Source organism: Sarcophilus harrisii, chromosome 3 (assembly GCF_902635505.1).
Source record: "Sarcophilus harrisii chromosome 3, mSarHar1.11, whole genome shotgun sequence".
Lineage (NCBI taxonomy): Eukaryota > Metazoa > Chordata > Mammalia > Dasyuromorphia > Dasyuridae > Sarcophilus > Sarcophilus harrisii.
The window spans coordinates 9,695,137-9,712,143 of NC_045428.1; the positions used below are offsets into that span (position 1 = coordinate 9,695,137).

Consider the following 17,007-nt stretch of genomic DNA (forward strand, 5'->3'; position numbering starts at 1 on the left):
TCTCTTGTTGCACAAGAAAAATCGATATCTAGAAGTTGTAGCCTGACTGGAGTCACCCTAGATCACTCATTCGGCAGGTGATCCCACACCTGCTGATTTTGCCCCCCTCCCTTTTGGTGATTCAGTCAAGGGAGCAAGCATTGGGCAGTGACTTCGAGTTGGCTTGGTGTAGTGGGCCCAGGCCTGGCCGGGACCCTGCCTTCTGGGGCCTCACAAGCCACTGTATATGTAGACAAGGACCTGTGAGGGAGATCTGGGAAAGAATAACCGCCGTGTGCTCAGAGCTCCCTAGGCCGGGCTCTCCCCTGAACCAAGGTCTTAGTTGGCTTATTAAGCAGGCCCATGGGAGAGGCAGGAAGACTTTTTTCCTTCTTACAACTTCAGGGAAACATGCAGATCTGCTATCTTTGGACTTCCAAAAAAGGCTTTTAGATTTGGAGGAGGGCTGTGCCTCCATTAGAGAAACAGGGTCCCAGGGGTTCTTGTGAATAAACCTTCATTAGAGCCAAGAAGAGAAGCTTTCTGGGAGAGGCCTGGGATTGACCCACCAATTGGGGCAGGAGGGGCAAATAGAAAGAGGCTTCCCTGGAGGCAAGAATTTTCTGTGATTTGGCTTAAAAGAACAGGGAAGCTGCTTAGTGCCTGTCACAAGATCATGCCCCTCTTGGCTTACACTGAGTTTTTATGATAGTTCCCCCTCCCGGGATGCCATGCTGCCCTTTTATGCCCCTGCCTAAGACTCGTTTCTTGGTGGCATATGAGAATCCTGAGGGTGAGGAGGCTTGCCTGGCTCACAGTCGGCCCCATGTTGATAAGATCCCAGAATATTGACCTATTGAGTTTAGTTGGGCTTTTGTTGAAAGATCATCTAGGTGGACCGTTTTTCTTTGGTCCGCTCCATTTCTGTCACCTCTGGAAGCTCCCAGGCCAGTGTGGTCACTTCAGTAGCCTCGGGATAATACTGTCGGCAAATAGGGACTTGGGGCAGGGCAGGAGCAGACTGCAGCCTCAAGTTTGGCTACTCGAGGGATCTCAGCGTTTCTCTATAATCTGTGAGTTGACTCGATCCAGATAACTTGACTTCTTTTCCGTTTCTCCCTTTTCCTCTAGTGGCATACCCGGATTGTGTGTAGGTGGGACATCAACAATGAGCTCTGTTGCAGTTTTGACCCAGGAGAGCTTTGCTGAGCACCGCAGTGGGCTGGCCCAGCAGCAGATTAAAGGTAACGAGGGGACTTTGCACCCTAAGATCTCGGACATCTATTGCATTCATAATTTTCTGGCCTTAAAAGCTGTAATGCCCTGTTGCATGTTCCATTGGGGCAGGGGGTAAGGAGAGCAACTTGGGACACAGGTTCTGAGACTCACGGTACAGTGAGTGGGTGGTTTGGTCTTGCAGAGTCTGTTCCGCATTGAGTTAGCCATGTGGCTCTTCAGATACCAAGCTCATGATTACTGAATCCCAGTTCTTACAACTTGTCTTGAGTTGGTTTTTCAGTATTGGTGCGGTTTGTGTGTGGGAGTTTGGTCATATCTTTACTGTTTTTCTTGACAAATGAGACCCATTTTCAAGATGGCTATATGGAGGATTGAGGTGCAGTTTCTATTTAAAACAGGCAAAACTATCTTGCCCATCTAAGTATCATCAAACTCCAGGCCCTGCCTTTGACCTCATTTTGAACTCAGCAAGAAGGGAAGGTCTATATCAGAGTATCCATGCAACTCAAAGCATTCTGGAGGAAGGGCTATGATAAGGAAAGGGGAAGAAAGAAATGGACTTGGATTCAGGTCAAACAGAATTATAGCAGCATTTCTTATAAATTGAGTTTTATTGAACTTATTGTTTTTAGAGCGATCTTGATATAAAGGGGAAAAAAAAAAACCAAAGCATCTTTTCCATGGTTTCTTTTTTACCTCAAAGTCAAAATGTGAATGAATGGGAATTGATGGGCTTATAGTAGTTGTCTCACACCCTCTGCCTTTCTGCCTTTTATTTTTGGATTAAAGTTCTCACATGCTGTTTCTTCACTTAGAACAATCCCATAAGTCTTTTGTCTTTCTGCAGTTGCTGCTTTAAATTCGGAAGATGAAAGTGACCCTCCAACTTATAAAGATGCCTTCCCTCCACTTCCTGAAAAATCTGCTTGTTTGGAAGCAGCTCAAGAGCCTGCTGGGGCCTGGGGCAATAAGATCCGACCCATTAAAGCCTCCATCATTACTCAGGTGGGAAATGACTGAGTGTATCTGGAAATGGGGTGGGTGTTTGAGGTGTTTAAAAAAAAAAAAAAAACATGGCAGGAGCTCCGGAAGAAAGGTTGTGTTTGGGTGGACGGAGACAAACCCGCTTAAGGGAGTGGCTTAAGAATTATATAGTAGAGAAGGTCTTGTAGATCACAAGGTCAATGGGGACCTATTGATCTCTAGTGACGGGGAACTCACATCTTTGAAAGGTTGTTAATTTAATTTGGGGGGGGGAGGGACCATTAGTAAATAGATTTTTCTGAAATTTAGCAGAAATATGCCTGCCTTCCCCCCTCCCTTCTAAGTTCCATTTAATTGATACTGAAGTTGTGCAGATACTTCCTTAGAGTAGTCAGTGAAGGGCCAGAAGGGGCGCTCCAGTGGCTTCCTCAAATTGAGGCCATGCACCCTTGTGGATAGTATATCCTGGGGTTCAGCTTGGACAGTGAGCTCTTGTGACTTGGTCTTCTAACCTTCCCTTGTGCCATGATTTGAGTAGGTGTTCCATGTGCCCCTGGAGGAAAGGAAATACAAGGACATGAACCAGTTTGGGGAAGGGGAGCAAGCCAAGATCTGCCTTGAGATCATGCAGAGGACTGGTGCTCACCTGGAGTTATCCCTTGCCAAAGACCAAGGCCTCTCCATCATGGTCTCTGGAAAGCTGGAAGCAGTCATGAAGGCTCGGAAGGACATCGTTGCAAGGCTGCAGACACAGGTCAGTCCGAATTCTTCTTGACTCATCTGGGCCTTGGGTGGTTTGTTCTGGGCATGTCTGGGATAGTAAGCAGCTTAAAACCTGCTGAAGGGCAGCTTCCTGCAGGAAGATAAGTGTGTGCAGTCGAGTCTGTCACATGATGACTTTCCCTCCTGGGGAAAGCCAGTGTAGGGATCACAGCTCCTCCCGAGTGCCTGGGGCTGCTACTTTTTACCTTTGTGTGAACGAAATTCCAGCCTTACATTGATTCATTCCTTTGGAGTGTGAAACATTGCCTACCTGCAGCCCTATGCTTCCATGTGGAAAGCAAGAAGAGCTTCTGTCTTAGGTCCTCAGAAGCCTTAATGGACCATCATCTTTTGTATTTTGGAAATGTCCTTGACTCAGTGACAGGTGCCCAGCCCCTAAGGTGTTTGGGTTACAGGGTTGGGAAAGTTTCTTAGCTTGACTCCCATAATTCCAAGTTGTTTTTCAGTAGATTTTGATCATTCACAACTGCAACACTGTGTAATGTGACGGTCTTGAATGAAGCCCCTTCAGCATGGGCGATTTTCATTCAGAAGAAATTCAGGTTATCAGCAGTCACGTGAAGGATTGCTCCAAATCACTAATGAAAAGAGAATTGGATTTGCCAGAAGGTCATTGACAAGTCCCCAAAGCACAAAATCCTGACGACAAACCATGGACATCCCTGTCTCTTTCAAGATGATGAGTCTTAAAGAACTCAGAGCCTCTTGGGATGTTGTCTCTGAACGGATTGAGTATTGCCTCAGGGACCCCCCCCCCCCCCCCCCCAAAAAAAAAAAAAAAAAAAAAAAAAAGGGCTGTGGAGCTGATGGTTGGGCCAGCCCTTCGGTCATGTGATAAAACACTCCTGAGTGTCAGGTCCTCTGAGGATGCTCTAAGGGAAGTCTTGACAAGTATTTTCTCCCATTTGACAACATCTCTTCTCTTCTCAAATCGTCTGCATTGGTTTGATTTCTGTTAAGAGATTGTTTAAAGTGTGGTTGAGGCAAAGTGCTCTCTTGTCTATTGGATCATCTCTTCTGTCTATGAATTCTGTCTATTCACTTTATGTAATTTGTGCTTTTTAGGGTGTGACCTTTGGCATTGGAGTTTCTCCCCCTTGTGGAGCTTTCTTATGGTCTTTGGCCCTTTATATCAAGGCCTTCATAGTGTTCCTAACCAGTCTTAGGCAGGAGCTCTTCTGTAAGATGGTGTTCTTGTCTCGGTACAACCCCAGGGCAGTGCTCTCTCTTTTGAAATTTTGCCATCCAATTCCAGTAGACTTGGGATGGAAAGTGCCCTCCACGTCCAGAGAGAGAACTGTGGAGACTGAAAGCAGATTGAAGCATCCTACTCTTTTCTTGGGTTTCAGGCTTCAGCGACAGTGGCCATTCCCAAAGAACATCATCGCTTCGTCATTGGCAAGAATGGTGAGAAACTTCAGGACTTAGAGCTCAAAACTGCGACCAAGATTCAGATTCCTCGCCCAGAGGATCCCAGCAACCAGATTAAGATCACTGGCACCAAGGAGGGCATCGAGAAAGCCCGGCACGAAGTCCTGCTGATCTCAGCTGAGCAGGTGAGGGACAAGAGCCACTGGTAGTGGTAGGTCTTTTCCTGAAACTGTGAAGTGAGGGGAATAGGAGATGGGGATCCCAGTTGCTATTGAGAGTATGGTATTGTTGGGAAATTTAATACTAACATTTTTCAATTAATCCCACAAATATTTAATCTGAAATGTTGATCTTTTCCTCTTTTTCCTTAATTTTCTGTTAGATTTATTCAAAATGGTAAGAGGGATATTGAAGTCTCCTTTCAGTGTCATTTACTGAGTGACTTCTTGTAGCTCATTTAATGTTTTCTTTATGAATTTGTGGATGCTAAGGCATTGGAACATCAAAGTTTTATTTCATATTGTCAATGGTTCCTTTCACTGTGATGTCTTTTCTCTTTTTTGCCCCTTTTTATTTTTTGAATTTTTGTTTTTTACTTTGTCACATATCATGGTGATACTTCTGCTTAATATGCATTTTCAATTTTATTTTGTCTTTTCATTGTGTTTCTCATGAATCACAGATTGTGACATTTTATTTTCCTATCCAGTCTGTCTCTTTTGTTTTGTTGGATTGTTTAGTCCATTCACATTTAAAGTGATGATTGTTAGGTTTATATTCTTCTCAATTTATTTTTGATCTTGGGGTTTTTTTTTTTCCAAGTTATGATTTTTCTTCTCTTTTCTGCTATAACAGTTTTGTTTCTTTCAATTACTTTAGCTTAAAATCTTTTTTTTTTTTTAAAGTGGCTAGATTCCCACTGACTTCCTCTTATTGCTGATCTGTTATTTGTTCCTTTCCCTTTAGAGTTTTTGCTAATTGGTTCCTTTTTCTTTTCTGTTTTTATCCTGTTTTTCCCCTCCCCTTTAATTAAATAGATTCCCCCTCCTTCTCTCTTTGTTTGTCCTGTTCATTAACTTAAAAAAAGATTGCACCCTTTTCCAAAGAGCGTTTCATTCTCTTCATTATCTTTCTTTTCTTTCTCTCTACTCTAGGCCTTTGTTCTCTAGTTCATGATCCCTGGAATTATCTAGAATCTTTTGTTTTCTTGGTATAGAATCAGAACTTCATTCTGTTCTGGGATGTTCCCTTTAGGTGTACATTCTGCCCCTGTTTTGTGGAACTTGCCTCAAGGGGTCCCCCTTCCTCCCGTGCCCCACCTCCTGAGTGGTGACTAGGGCCTTCCCTCGCCCACCCCACTCTCAAGTCCTTGATCTGTTCTCTCCCCTTATTACTTTTCTCCATTTGCCTCAGAATCCCCTCTCTAGGGTCTAGAGTCCAAGTCTAGGAGTTTCAGCTTCATTTTCCCAAGAGAGGCCCAATGGTCTGGGATTTGACGCTGCTGTTCAAGTGCCAAATCTCCCAGACTGCAGCCATACTCAGGTCCTCATCTCTCTTTACCCATAGCAGCATTCCTGAGTGTACCCCTCTTCTACCCCTACTTTTCCCCTCCTCTCCTCTTTGTCAGCCACTGACCTAAAGACTTTGCCTTCTGAGACCATCTCCTCGTTGCTTCCCTTTACTTTTACCAGGCATACTCTCCCCCATTTCCTGCATGTACTCTTCCATTTTGTAATGGAATCCCACAAAAAGTGTTGATTGATCTGTAGCCAAGTCTTGTCCATTCTGCCCTGACCCCATTTGGAGGTGGTCTGTTCATTCTCCCCATTGGCATTTAATTGTCCGGGTTCAGAAGGACAGCTTTCTTAAGTCTTGGGTTTTGCTTCTCTTTTTTCCGATTACTCTTTACTTCTGTATGTTTGCCTTTCTATTCATTGTGCTCTCTGTTCTTCAGACTTGCTATTGCACAGTCCCCTTCTTTCTTGTCCATTATTTTTGCTGTGCGGGCCTTAACTTCTCTCAAGGATTCCTCTTTGAAAGCTCTTGGGCACAGCGTGTTCCACGGGGTCCTCGTCTAGAACACTGGTTCTTTGGCCTTTGTTTTCTAACATTTGTTCACAGTTCCTTGCACTCGTTTATTGGATCTGGCCGCCCTGCTTCCTTTAGCTGTCCATATTTTCCTTGTTGATTGATCTGCTTCTGTTCCATTGTTTTCTTCTTCCTGGAACCTTTGCTCTTTTGTCTTTTTTTTCCTGTAGTTTTTTCCTCTTCTTCACGCACAGTGATGGTGGTTCTTCTTGGGGCTGGATTGCAAAGCATGTCAACCTTCTTCCATGCTGGGCAATTCACGGTTCTGCAGCCGAGGGCTGTGCCCTAAGGTGGCTTTTTGGGACCAGAACTGGCCCCAGTGGGAAGTGGTGCTCTTCTTTCAGACTTGGGAGAGCTCTGCAGATTCTGGCGCAGCGTGCTTACGTGCTGCTGTAATGAAGTGAATCTGTAGCTTGGGTGTCCGAGGTTGGTGGCCCTGTGGCTTTGAGCTCTCTTAGAACCCAGACACGTGTCCTGCCCCTTTCCCTCTGTCCCTCCACTCTCCTACAGAGATCCTTTGCAGCACAGAATGATGCCGTAGTGGCCCTGGCAAATTTCCAGAGCCTGGAGCACAAGAAAGTGGGAGAGGCTCAGGGTGAGGGGCTGGGGTGGCTTATAGGAGCGTGCTGGGGGACAGGGCTGGACGTGCTCCTGATAGACACCAGTAAATAGCATTCGTTTTCTTAATCTTTGGTCCATAGTTTTGTTTTTGACAGGGCAGAGAGGTTCTTGGGATGGGGGGAAATGATACTCATATGCCAAAGTGTGTTGGTCAGTGACCTGGAGATCCGAGTGTTGCTGTTTCAGCTCTGTCAGGGGCTTTGAATATGTACATGTATGAGAACATGTGAGTGTGAGTACATGGAAGTGTGTGCATGCGGGTAAGAGGGCCTGCCATGTGCACATTCGCTCACGCCATGTTGTTCTCCCCAGGACAAACGTGCAGTAGAGAGGCTTGATGTGGAGAAGGTATTCCACCCTTTCATCGCAGGACCCTACAACAAGCTAGTGGGTGAGATCATGCAGGAAACAGGCACTCGCATCAACATCCCGCCGCCTAGTGTGAACCGTACTGAGATTGTCTTCACTGGAGAGAAGGAGCAGCTGGCACAGGCTGTGGCCCGCATAAAGAAGATATATGAGGAGAAGGTGGGTGAGGTGGCAGGCTGACGGGGGGGGTAGGAAGAGAGAAGTAGGGACTCTTTTTGGCCCCCAACTTTTGCCCCGAATGTATATTTGTGTGTGTCTGCTTCACAATGCTCTTGTTTCCTTGATGACATGAAGGAACAAGGTGGAGAGCAGGGGGCATTTTAAGAAGTGAAGACCATGTATGGGCTTGGACCGGAGCAGAGTGATGACCCCCTGTAGAGAGTGCAGGGATAAAATCTGAGGACCTGGCAGGGGAGAGTGTCTTCTCTACATCCTTTTAGGACCCTGAGATCAGCTTTCTTAGAAATGAGTCACTATAGCCACAGGGAGACTTAAGAAATCACATGGCTTACACGGGATTTGGTTGCCATTTATTTTGTTCACCATGGCCTTGATTCAGGACAAGTTTAGTCCATGTTGGAGTCTAAGATTTGTTTTCCAAATATTGGAAGCTCTAGAGAGTTGTCAGACCCCAGCCTGGGAGCTCGCTGTCATTATGCCATGTCACCCTGACCCCCTGCCTGCTCTGTTCTTCCCCAGAAAAAGAAGACCACCACCATTGCAGTGGAGGTGAAGAAGTCTCAGCACAAGTATGTCATCGGGCCCAAAGGCAACTCCCTCCAGGAGATTCTGGAGAGAACTGGAGTGTCAGTCGAGATCCCACCCACGGACAGCAGCTCGGAGACTGTGATCCTCCGCGGCGAGCCTGAGAAGTTAGGGCAGGCGCTAACTGAAGTCTATGCTAAGGCCAACAGCTTCACAGTCTCCTCTGTCTCTGCTCCATCTTGGCTTCACCGTTTCATCATAGGCAAGAAAGGGCAGAACCTGGCCAAAATCACTCAGCAGATGCCAAAGGTGGGACGCGAATTCATTCATTTTTCCAGATATTCTCTTAGTGGCAGGGGGGTTTGGGGGGTATCCAGGTAAAGCCATGTTGGCACAGGAGACTCCTGCTCCCTTCTGCCCTCTGACAAACATTGCTGCATCACCCTGTGAACTTTAGAGACTTTCTGTGGGAAGGAAGGGCTGCAGTCACAGACCTCAGTAGTACCTTTGAGGAACCATTTCCTTGGGCCTAGGGCGCAGAGAACCAGATGGTACCAGACCACCACTGTGACCTACCCCTCTCCTCAGACTGGGCATCCCCCCACCCCTAGCCTTCATGGTGTAAATGCCCACTACTGCACTTGGCAAGCCTGTGGTAGTGCCTTTCTGTGCATTGGCCAAGATGTGTGAGGTGTGTAGTGGCCGTTGAGTCCGTGAGTGTGCAGCAGTAGCATGGCCACAGCCAAAGAAGCTCACTAGAAGAGCTGTATCGTGAAAGATGGGAGCTTTGTGGGGATTCAGGCCTTGATTGTTCTCTGTAGTCCCAACCCAAAGGAAGCCCAAAGCTTTGAGGATTTGACTGAGTCTCTATTAACTTGGTTAAGCTGGTATGGTGTACATTGGGAACCCTCTGATCTAGGCTGCCATCAGGCTGTTTTAATTTGATTTTAGAAAATAGTTTCTTTCTGTCCAGATGGGTTCACTTGCCCAGGTAGTTTGGGGTCTGAGAATCCTTTTAATTTAGAATTTCCCAGGAGATGATGTTTTTCTCTGTTTCTTGGCTTGAGTCCCAATTTATGTACAATATTTAGGGGGTATGCACTTTGGATTTCCTTCCCAGCCTTTTATGTCATGCTTGATGTTTGACAGTTTTGTGACTAAGCAGTTTTTAGGCAAGCTAAGAGCTGTGCACTCAGCTTTCCCACTGGTTGCTCTAGATCGCTCGTTTTGTGCTTGCTGTCCTGCACATCCTCTGAGAGGATTGGCCATCCTAAAGACACTGAGAAATGGCCAGTGGCATTGACCAGGCTTGGAGTGGGACAATCTGAGGGACTCTCCCAACTCTGCACCAGGCACTATACTGAGGACCAGGGAGACAAGGAAATGGCATTTCCTACTTTCATGGAGTTTGCCCCTAACGGAGTCCCCATCCCTTTGTCTCTATGGAGAAAAATTTGGCCTAGAGGAGGAAGTCCCAGTTCCATTTCTGCTCTGACTGTAATTCATGTTTGTTGTCCCAGGTGTCATGGGAATGAATCTGTAGAAATGAGGAGAGAGTGTGGGGTGGGTAATTTCCCCCTCAGGCATACCTCCTGTGGTTACCTGGGAACCACAGCTCTTTAGCTGTTTGATCAGATTGTAATTGAAGGTTGAGATGGGTGCTGCGTGTGGGCATTGACTTCTGTTTTTTGGGGGGGTTGCAGGTTCACATAGAATTTACTGAAGGAGAGGATAAGATCACACTGGAAGGACCCACCGAGGATGTCAATGTGGCTCAAGAACAGATCGAGGTCATGGTCAAGGATCTGGTGAGTCTGTAAAGTCAAAACACTTGTGTCTATAATTGTTTCTGTGCCTGGAGAGCTTCTTGATAATGGGAGAAAAAGAGAGGAAGGAGCATTTCAGACTATCAACTTAAAACTGTCCCTGAAGCCTGGTGATTAAATAAAAATACAGTATCTCAGAGTCTTAAGATAAGCTCTTTACTTTGACAAAGTGGGAATAAATGAATTCTGGAACAATGGAAAAACACCCTTCCCCCTCCCCCCCCACCTTCTTTAGGTGTGTCTCAATGAAGTTCTGCTGTCTTTGCTGCCTCTTGCCTTTTAGTTTGCCTTTTTTCTTGTCCTTTCTTCCTCTTTTCCTGATTGTGGGGAGTGAACTATCCTGCTTTGACCCATTGCTTCTATCGCCACATCTTCTCTATGAGCCACATTGTGGCTCTTCTCCCGTGGTGGTCATAAAATCACCAAGAACATCTTTTTCTGCACCTACTTTAAGAGTACAGTATGTCTAATGGTCATTCAACCTTTGCTTGAAACCTCCCTGAAGGCCTGCCTGGATTTATGAGCATCCTCTACTTACCACTTTGGGGTGGCTTTCCCAATAGCGAGATAGAATTGGCCTTTTGGTGACATAAATCCAGTTCTCCTAGTTCTTGTCCTTCCTTCAAACCTAGTGTTGCCCTTCCCCCAATCATCTCTTCTCCAGTCTCCATGCTATGAACTCAGAATCTTCCACCATTTTTTTTTCATCTCTCTCACTATAGCTTTCATTGTATATTATCCAGAACTAAATATCACGTACCTATTGCTCTCTGGCCAAGGCAGAATACATCAGTGTTGTGACCTCTCCTTTGAATTGTTATTTTGCTATGCTTTCCCCATTTGGGGCTTGAGAAATTAAATTTTTGAGTCCTAGAATAAGATCAATCAGTTTCACAATCAATTCACATCAGTCACATTAGATGTGGCCCAAAATTTTAGCCTGTTGAAAGCTTGTTGTGTATTAGGATTCTGTCATTCATTGGTGAATCTTCGCAGCTCTGTGTGCTTTTATCCAAATCATTGGCACAAATATTAGCACAAGTCCAAGCGTTGTTTTCTTGGTGACAGCTCTTCTTGGAGTCAGGGCCAGATCCACCAGTTCTTCTGTCCTCCAGCTTCTCTCCCTCACTTCTCTTCCCTCCCTCAATACAAGAACAATAAGTGATACTTAAGTACTTTGGTCAAATCCAAGTTAATAAAATTTACCAGTTTCCCTTGATCTTAGTTTAGTAACCATGTAGTTGAACTGGAAATGCTGACTTTTAATGTTTCTTTTTTACTTTAATAATAATATTTTCTATCATTTTGCCCAAAAATCTCACTCATTGAACTGTAGTTGAGACATTTTCTTCCCTTTCTTGAAAACAGTATCTGAAGACACTGCTCTTGACTCTCTTGGATCAACTTCTTTGGTCATAATGCCATGCGTGTTTCATCATTTTTGTTATTGTGTACAACACCATTTTATTAGCATATTATAAATTATTTGGCCCGACCACAGCTATTGTCTTAAGTCATTCTGTTTCTTTTCCTTTTCATCTTGATTATTTTGTGTGTACAGAGAGGTCTCATTTAAAATTATTACTTGGACATAAAAAGTCTTAGCCATGGAATCCCTGGGTCAGATATAATTTTTTTCCTTTAAAAATGTAATATTTTGTTTTTCCCCAATTACATGTAAAAAAATTTAATTAATCCCTCTCTTCCTTACCCCACTCACTGAGAAAGTAAGCAATTTGATACAGACTCTACATATATAGGTATGCAAAAACATATTTCCATGTTAGTGATATTGTGAAAGAAAACATCTTCTCCCCCCCCCCCCCAAAAAAAAAAAAAATCCTCCAAGAAAAAGTAGGCTTTGATCTGCATTCAGACTCCCATCAGTTCTTTCTCTCAAAATGAATAGAATTTTCATCTTCAGAATTGTCTTGGATTATTGTATTGCTGTGAATAACCAAGTCATTTACAATTGATTATCATAAGATATGTTGTTACTATATACAATGTTCTCCTGATTCTGCTCATTTTACTTTGCATCAGTTCATGAAAATCTTTCCAGGTTTTTCTGAGAGCAATCCCGCTTGTCATTTCTTAAAGCACAGTAGTATTCTCTCTGAATCATATACAACTTTTTCAGCCATTCCGTAATTGATGAATATTACCTCAGTTTCCAATTCTTTGCTATCACTAAAACAATTATTATAAAATAATAAAAAATCTTTTTTAAAAATTCTTGTATAAATATGTCCTTTTCCTCGTTTTATTTTTAAATGTCTTTGAGATACAAAGATGTGGTATTGCTTGATACAAGGTTGTGTATGGTTTTCTAGTCCTTTGAGCATACTTTCAAATTGCTCTTCAGAATTGTTATTTTATTTTTCTGTCCTATTAGCCAATCCTGATGGGTGTGAGGTGTGAAATCTTAGAATTGTTTTAATCTGCATTTCTCTAATCAATAGTGATTTAAAGCTTTTTGTAAATGACTTACTTGACTTTAATTTTTTTTTTTTTTCAAAATTGCCTGTTCTTTTCCTTTGACCATGTATCAATTGAGGAATGGCTTTTATTTTTATAAATTTGATTTTGTTCTCTATATATTTGAAAAATGAAGTTTTTATCAGTGAAACTTGATGTAATTTTTTTTCACGTTTACTATTCTCTTTCATCCTCTCTATCTTCAAAAGTGTTTTACTTCTGTTACTTTCCCATTGCACTCTCTCTTCCCCTTACTTTCCTGTAGAGAAAGAGATTTCTATACCCAATTGAATGCATATGTTAAATCTCTTTTTGAGCCAGTTTCGATGTAAAAGTTATCAGATATTTTACCTGTCCCTTTGCCCTTCTCACAGTACATCCTTCTTATTCCTTAATTTTTATTTTCTGTAGATAATCATGCTATTATATCTATATACTTGTTAAAGCCAACATCTTTGCCTAGCATTTAAACTCACATAGCAAAGAAAGTGAGGGATTTGTCCCTGGAGAAGGCCACAAGGGAGTTCTAGAAGATGTGATTCCAAAGCGCCCCAAATTGGGCCAGAAGAGTTGTGGGTGGGCTGAGGGGAAGGTGGCAAGACCCTCATAGTCTGGGACCTGCTTTTGGTGTTCTTGACTCCTCTGGTGTCTAATTATGCATACTTCTCCTCACAGATTAACCGGATGGATTATGTTGAGATCAATATTGACCACAAGTTTCACAGACATCTGATTGGAAAGAACGGTGCCAACAGTGAGTTTGAAAAGCTGTTATTTCTTTCTCTCTCTCTCTCTCTCTCTCTCTCTCTCTGTCTGTCTCTGTCTTGATTCTTATAGGTTCATAAAGTATTCTAACTGGAGATAATAGAAAAAGTCTCTCAAACTCTCCTTGTACGCTGTACCCTCTTGTTTCTTGTATGGTCTCTCTTGATCTCCCTGTAATTTTGACAGTTGTGGCTATAATTGAAGGAAATAGTGCTTCCCTGGGAAGAAGAAGTCGGTTGTTTTCTAGGTCAGGAAATCTTACCCCCTTTTTGTGTCCTGGTCTTAGCTGGTCAGTCAGTCTAGGGATACTTACAGACTATTCAGTAAAATAAAGTTCATAGCCTTCCATTGTATTTCTCAGTACAATTAGTAAATAAAAATTAAACCAGTTCATGCAGCCCAAGCACCCATGCTTTAGAAGACTCCTCTGGCCCATTATCAACTCTTGGGGGTGACAGAGGTGCATCCTGAAGTTGTTAAGCCTTGGAACTGTTTGAATTGGAAGTTGTGCACCTCCTTGCTAAAGGACGTTCTACCAGGGCCCTTGTACCATAGGACTTGGAATGTCCTGAGGGGCAGTGTTTCTCTCTCCCAAACAAAGCCTTTCACAGTGTCCTCCCAGAGAGAGAGAGAGACGTTCAGACAGATGCACGTGCACGCACATGGAGAGAGCGATGCCCTACACAACAGACATTGAGTTTTAGAAAAGGAGCTGGTTAACAACGTTCTGACTCAGGGTGGCCTATGTTTGTTGAAGGTCTCAATTACTATAATCGAGGGGAAACCACTATGTTCTTGGTCAGTACTGTGGAAGGAAATTGTAAAAGATGTTCTTGTTGGAGGCAGTGGTGCTGCTTAATTACTGAATTCGTGTCCTTTGCCTACCTCACACCCATGTTTTTGAGGAACAGAATTGCTACCTTTTTGCAGCACATATTCAAAGTGGATATCATGAATTCATGTTTGTACTTTACATTTATTTATTCTCAGAAAAGGAGGACAGACACTTGCCTTTCACCTCTTTGGGGTTGCGTGTGGGAGAATCGTCTGCCCTGGGGATTATAATCATTTCTTTTAGTGATGGTGTGGTTTGTTTGTTTGTCCTGCAGTAAATAGAATAAAAGATCAGTACAAGGTTTCTGTGAGAATCCCTCCTGATAATGAAAAAAGCAACTTGATCCGAATTGAGGGGGACCCTCAGGGCGTCCAACAGGCCAAGAAAGAGCTGCTGGAACTCGCATCCCGAATGGTGAGCCTGAAGGCTTTGTGCCATGTATTATTGGACTTGGTGACCCCCCTCTGGATGTGCATCAGTCCCTCCCTAAAGGAGCCCATCACCTTAAGAGACATACTTGGGCACCTTATGCCTGTGCATCTCAAGGGGGCTTTGGGTAATAATTAAAGCCCCTGAAATTTACGCTTAAGGAAGCTCTATGGGGAAGAGGAGAAACTTTTGAGAGAAGAATGCTTCTTGCATCCTTCCTACAGCTGCTCTGCCCGAACATGGGGATCTTTTGTAAAACCATTTCAAGTAATAATGAAATGAACCTCCTGAAAGAGAGGTGTGGACCCAGAAGACCCAAACATTTTGAAGTGTGGTCAATAGAAGGCCTGTCCGTGCCCTGGTTTTGTTCCAAGGCAGAGCTCTGTTGAGGAAAGGGGAACTCTCTAGAGGAAGACCTTTTGAAAAGATTGGTCTGAAGGGTAGCGAGTGATTGGCTGCCCAGTGACCCAAAGTACTGACTTTATCATGGGTGAGAAATGTGTGTGTGTATTGGGGGGGTCTCTCCTCTGGAGCCACAGGGGACTGGCCTCCCAGTCATCTGAACATTGTTCCCAGATCTTGAACTGAATGACTTGGAGAAGCTTTTGCCCATTTGATTTTTGGTTTATCTGTATAATTTAAAGAATCAATGATTTGGAAGCCCCTCTATCCCCTAGTGAGCTTAGGTAATGTTTGTATTTCTAGGAAAATGAACGTACCAAGGATTTAATCATTGAGCAGAGATTTCACCGAACAATCATTGGGCAGAAAGGTGAACGAATCCGTGAAATTCGTGATAAATTCCCAGAGGTGAGATTTCATGGGGCTCTGTTTGGAAGAGGTATCTCTAATGTGGTGATGTCGCTGATTGGCTTGGGAGGTTCTGCTGACCCTGGGCGGGAGAAAGGCTCCTGGGTCCCGTGGGCCTCCCTGCCATACTGATTTGGCTTATTTCTCCTAGGTTATCATCAATTTTCCAGACCCAGCCCAAAAAAGTGATATTGTACAACTCAGAGGCCCCAAGAATGAGGTGGAAAAATGTACAAAATACATGCAGAAGATGGTGGCAGATCTGGTATGGCTGATTTCTGTCTTTTCTCACCAGGGTGAGACCCCATACCGGGGTATGGGGTAGGAGGTGGAGTGTCTGAGACTAGCAAAGTATTGTGTGCTTTTTGGAGCCGGAGATGAGGATATTTGAGCTTCTTCTACACTTGGCTCAGTTGGGAAGCCAGGAATGTTCATTGTTGCCACTTGGCTCCCATGGGAATGATGTGATAATGACTGGCCCCCCTTCTTGTTGCTGAGGGGGAGGGGTGGTTGTCAGTCACTGGTGTTGATGATGTGGAAGGCATTTGAGGGTTTGAGATTGTGGTTTTTTCTCACTTTCCTGCCAAGGGACTGACCTTGTGTACCTGTTTTCTGGATTCTGATCTTTCCTTGATTTTGATTCCCTACCTAAAGATAGATCCCTCCCTTCCACACCTGTTTATTTTTATTTTGTCTAGCTGTCAAAGTTTCTTTTGTTTATTCCGTGAAAACCTGACCATTTTAAGTAGTTACGAGGCTTTCTTGACTAGGGGACCGATCTGATTATACTTGCAGGTTTGCTGCCCAGAGTTCTCTTGGGGATTGGGGGGTGAAGGAGCCCATATTTCTAGCAGAGCTGATGGCCCCAAGAAAGGGAATAGTCAGACACTATTAACGTGTGGTTCTCGGGCCAGAACAGCTTCTGATCCTGCTGTGCCGCTGGGAAAGGACTGGATTATCAGGGGCAGTCTTGGGGCTTATGCCTGAGAGCGCTGCCTGAGCTTGAGGGGCCAAACTTCTGGGACATGGGCAGTCCTGATTGTAGGTCATCAGTGATGGCCAGCTCTTCCCCAGTCTTCTCCACGCTGGAACATAGAATCTGAAAAGCAGAAATTATTTACAGATGTTTTAGGGAGACACAAGTATCTTCACACTTGTAACTAACAATTTTGCCTTTCTTCTTTTTTTTTTTTTTAAGGTTGAAAATAGCTATTCCATTTCTGTTCCAATCTTCAAACAGTTCCACAAGAACATCATTGGGAAAGGAGGTGCAAACATCAAAAAGGTGATGAGGAGCCCTTGTCCTTGCTCTGCTTGTGCTGGGCCATGCTATAAGAGGGGAGTGTCTGCTGAGTGAAAATATCCCCCCATCCCCAACAGCTTTTCATGAAGCTCTCTTCCTTTGTAGATCCGTGAAGAAAGCAATACCAAGATTGATCTGCCAGCAGAAAACAGTAACTCGGAGACCATCATCATCACAGGCAAAAGAGCCAATTGTGAAGTGGCTCGAAGCCGGATCCTTTCCATTCAGAAAGACCTGGTAAGGGGGGAGACACAGTCAGGTATTCTGGGAGAGAGTGTGTTTCCGGTTCTGTAAAATTGAAAGGGCTTGGGTGTGGTTTGGGGTTTTTATAGGTCACTTAAGTTTTATAAATAGTATTTAATTGGCTTAGTATTCAGCCTGATTTTAATTGGGAATATTTTTCTTGCCATTAAGTATTCATT

General features: G+C 44.0%; 1 protein-coding gene across 4 annotated transcripts in view; it reads left to right on the forward strand.

The window, feature by feature from the left end:
- The window catches only part of HDLBP (high density lipoprotein binding protein), a 78,366-nt gene that overhangs the window by 44,215 nt on the left and 17,144 nt on the right, over positions 1–17,007 (forward strand). For all 4 annotated transcript variants that reach the window (XM_031957473.1, XM_031957472.1, XM_031957471.1 and 1 more), the window contains 13 exons: positions 1,111–1,223; positions 2,066–2,223; positions 2,741–2,956; positions 4,335–4,541; positions 7,378–7,593; positions 8,134–8,448; positions 9,843–9,947; positions 13,119–13,197; positions 14,318–14,457; positions 15,178–15,282; positions 15,434–15,547; positions 16,481–16,567; positions 16,691–16,822. In XM_031957473.1, coding sequence (XP_031813333.1) covers positions 1,148–1,223; positions 2,066–2,223; positions 2,741–2,956; positions 4,335–4,541; positions 7,378–7,593; positions 8,134–8,448; positions 9,843–9,947; positions 13,119–13,197; positions 14,318–14,457; positions 15,178–15,282; positions 15,434–15,547; positions 16,481–16,567; positions 16,691–16,822 — 1,950 coding nt within the window. In that variant the 5' untranslated portion in view covers positions 1,111–1,147. The remainder of the gene's footprint in view (positions 1–1,110; positions 1,224–2,065; positions 2,224–2,740; positions 2,957–4,334; positions 4,542–7,377; positions 7,594–8,133; positions 8,449–9,842; positions 9,948–13,118; positions 13,198–14,317; positions 14,458–15,177; positions 15,283–15,433; positions 15,548–16,480; positions 16,568–16,690; positions 16,823–17,007) is intronic.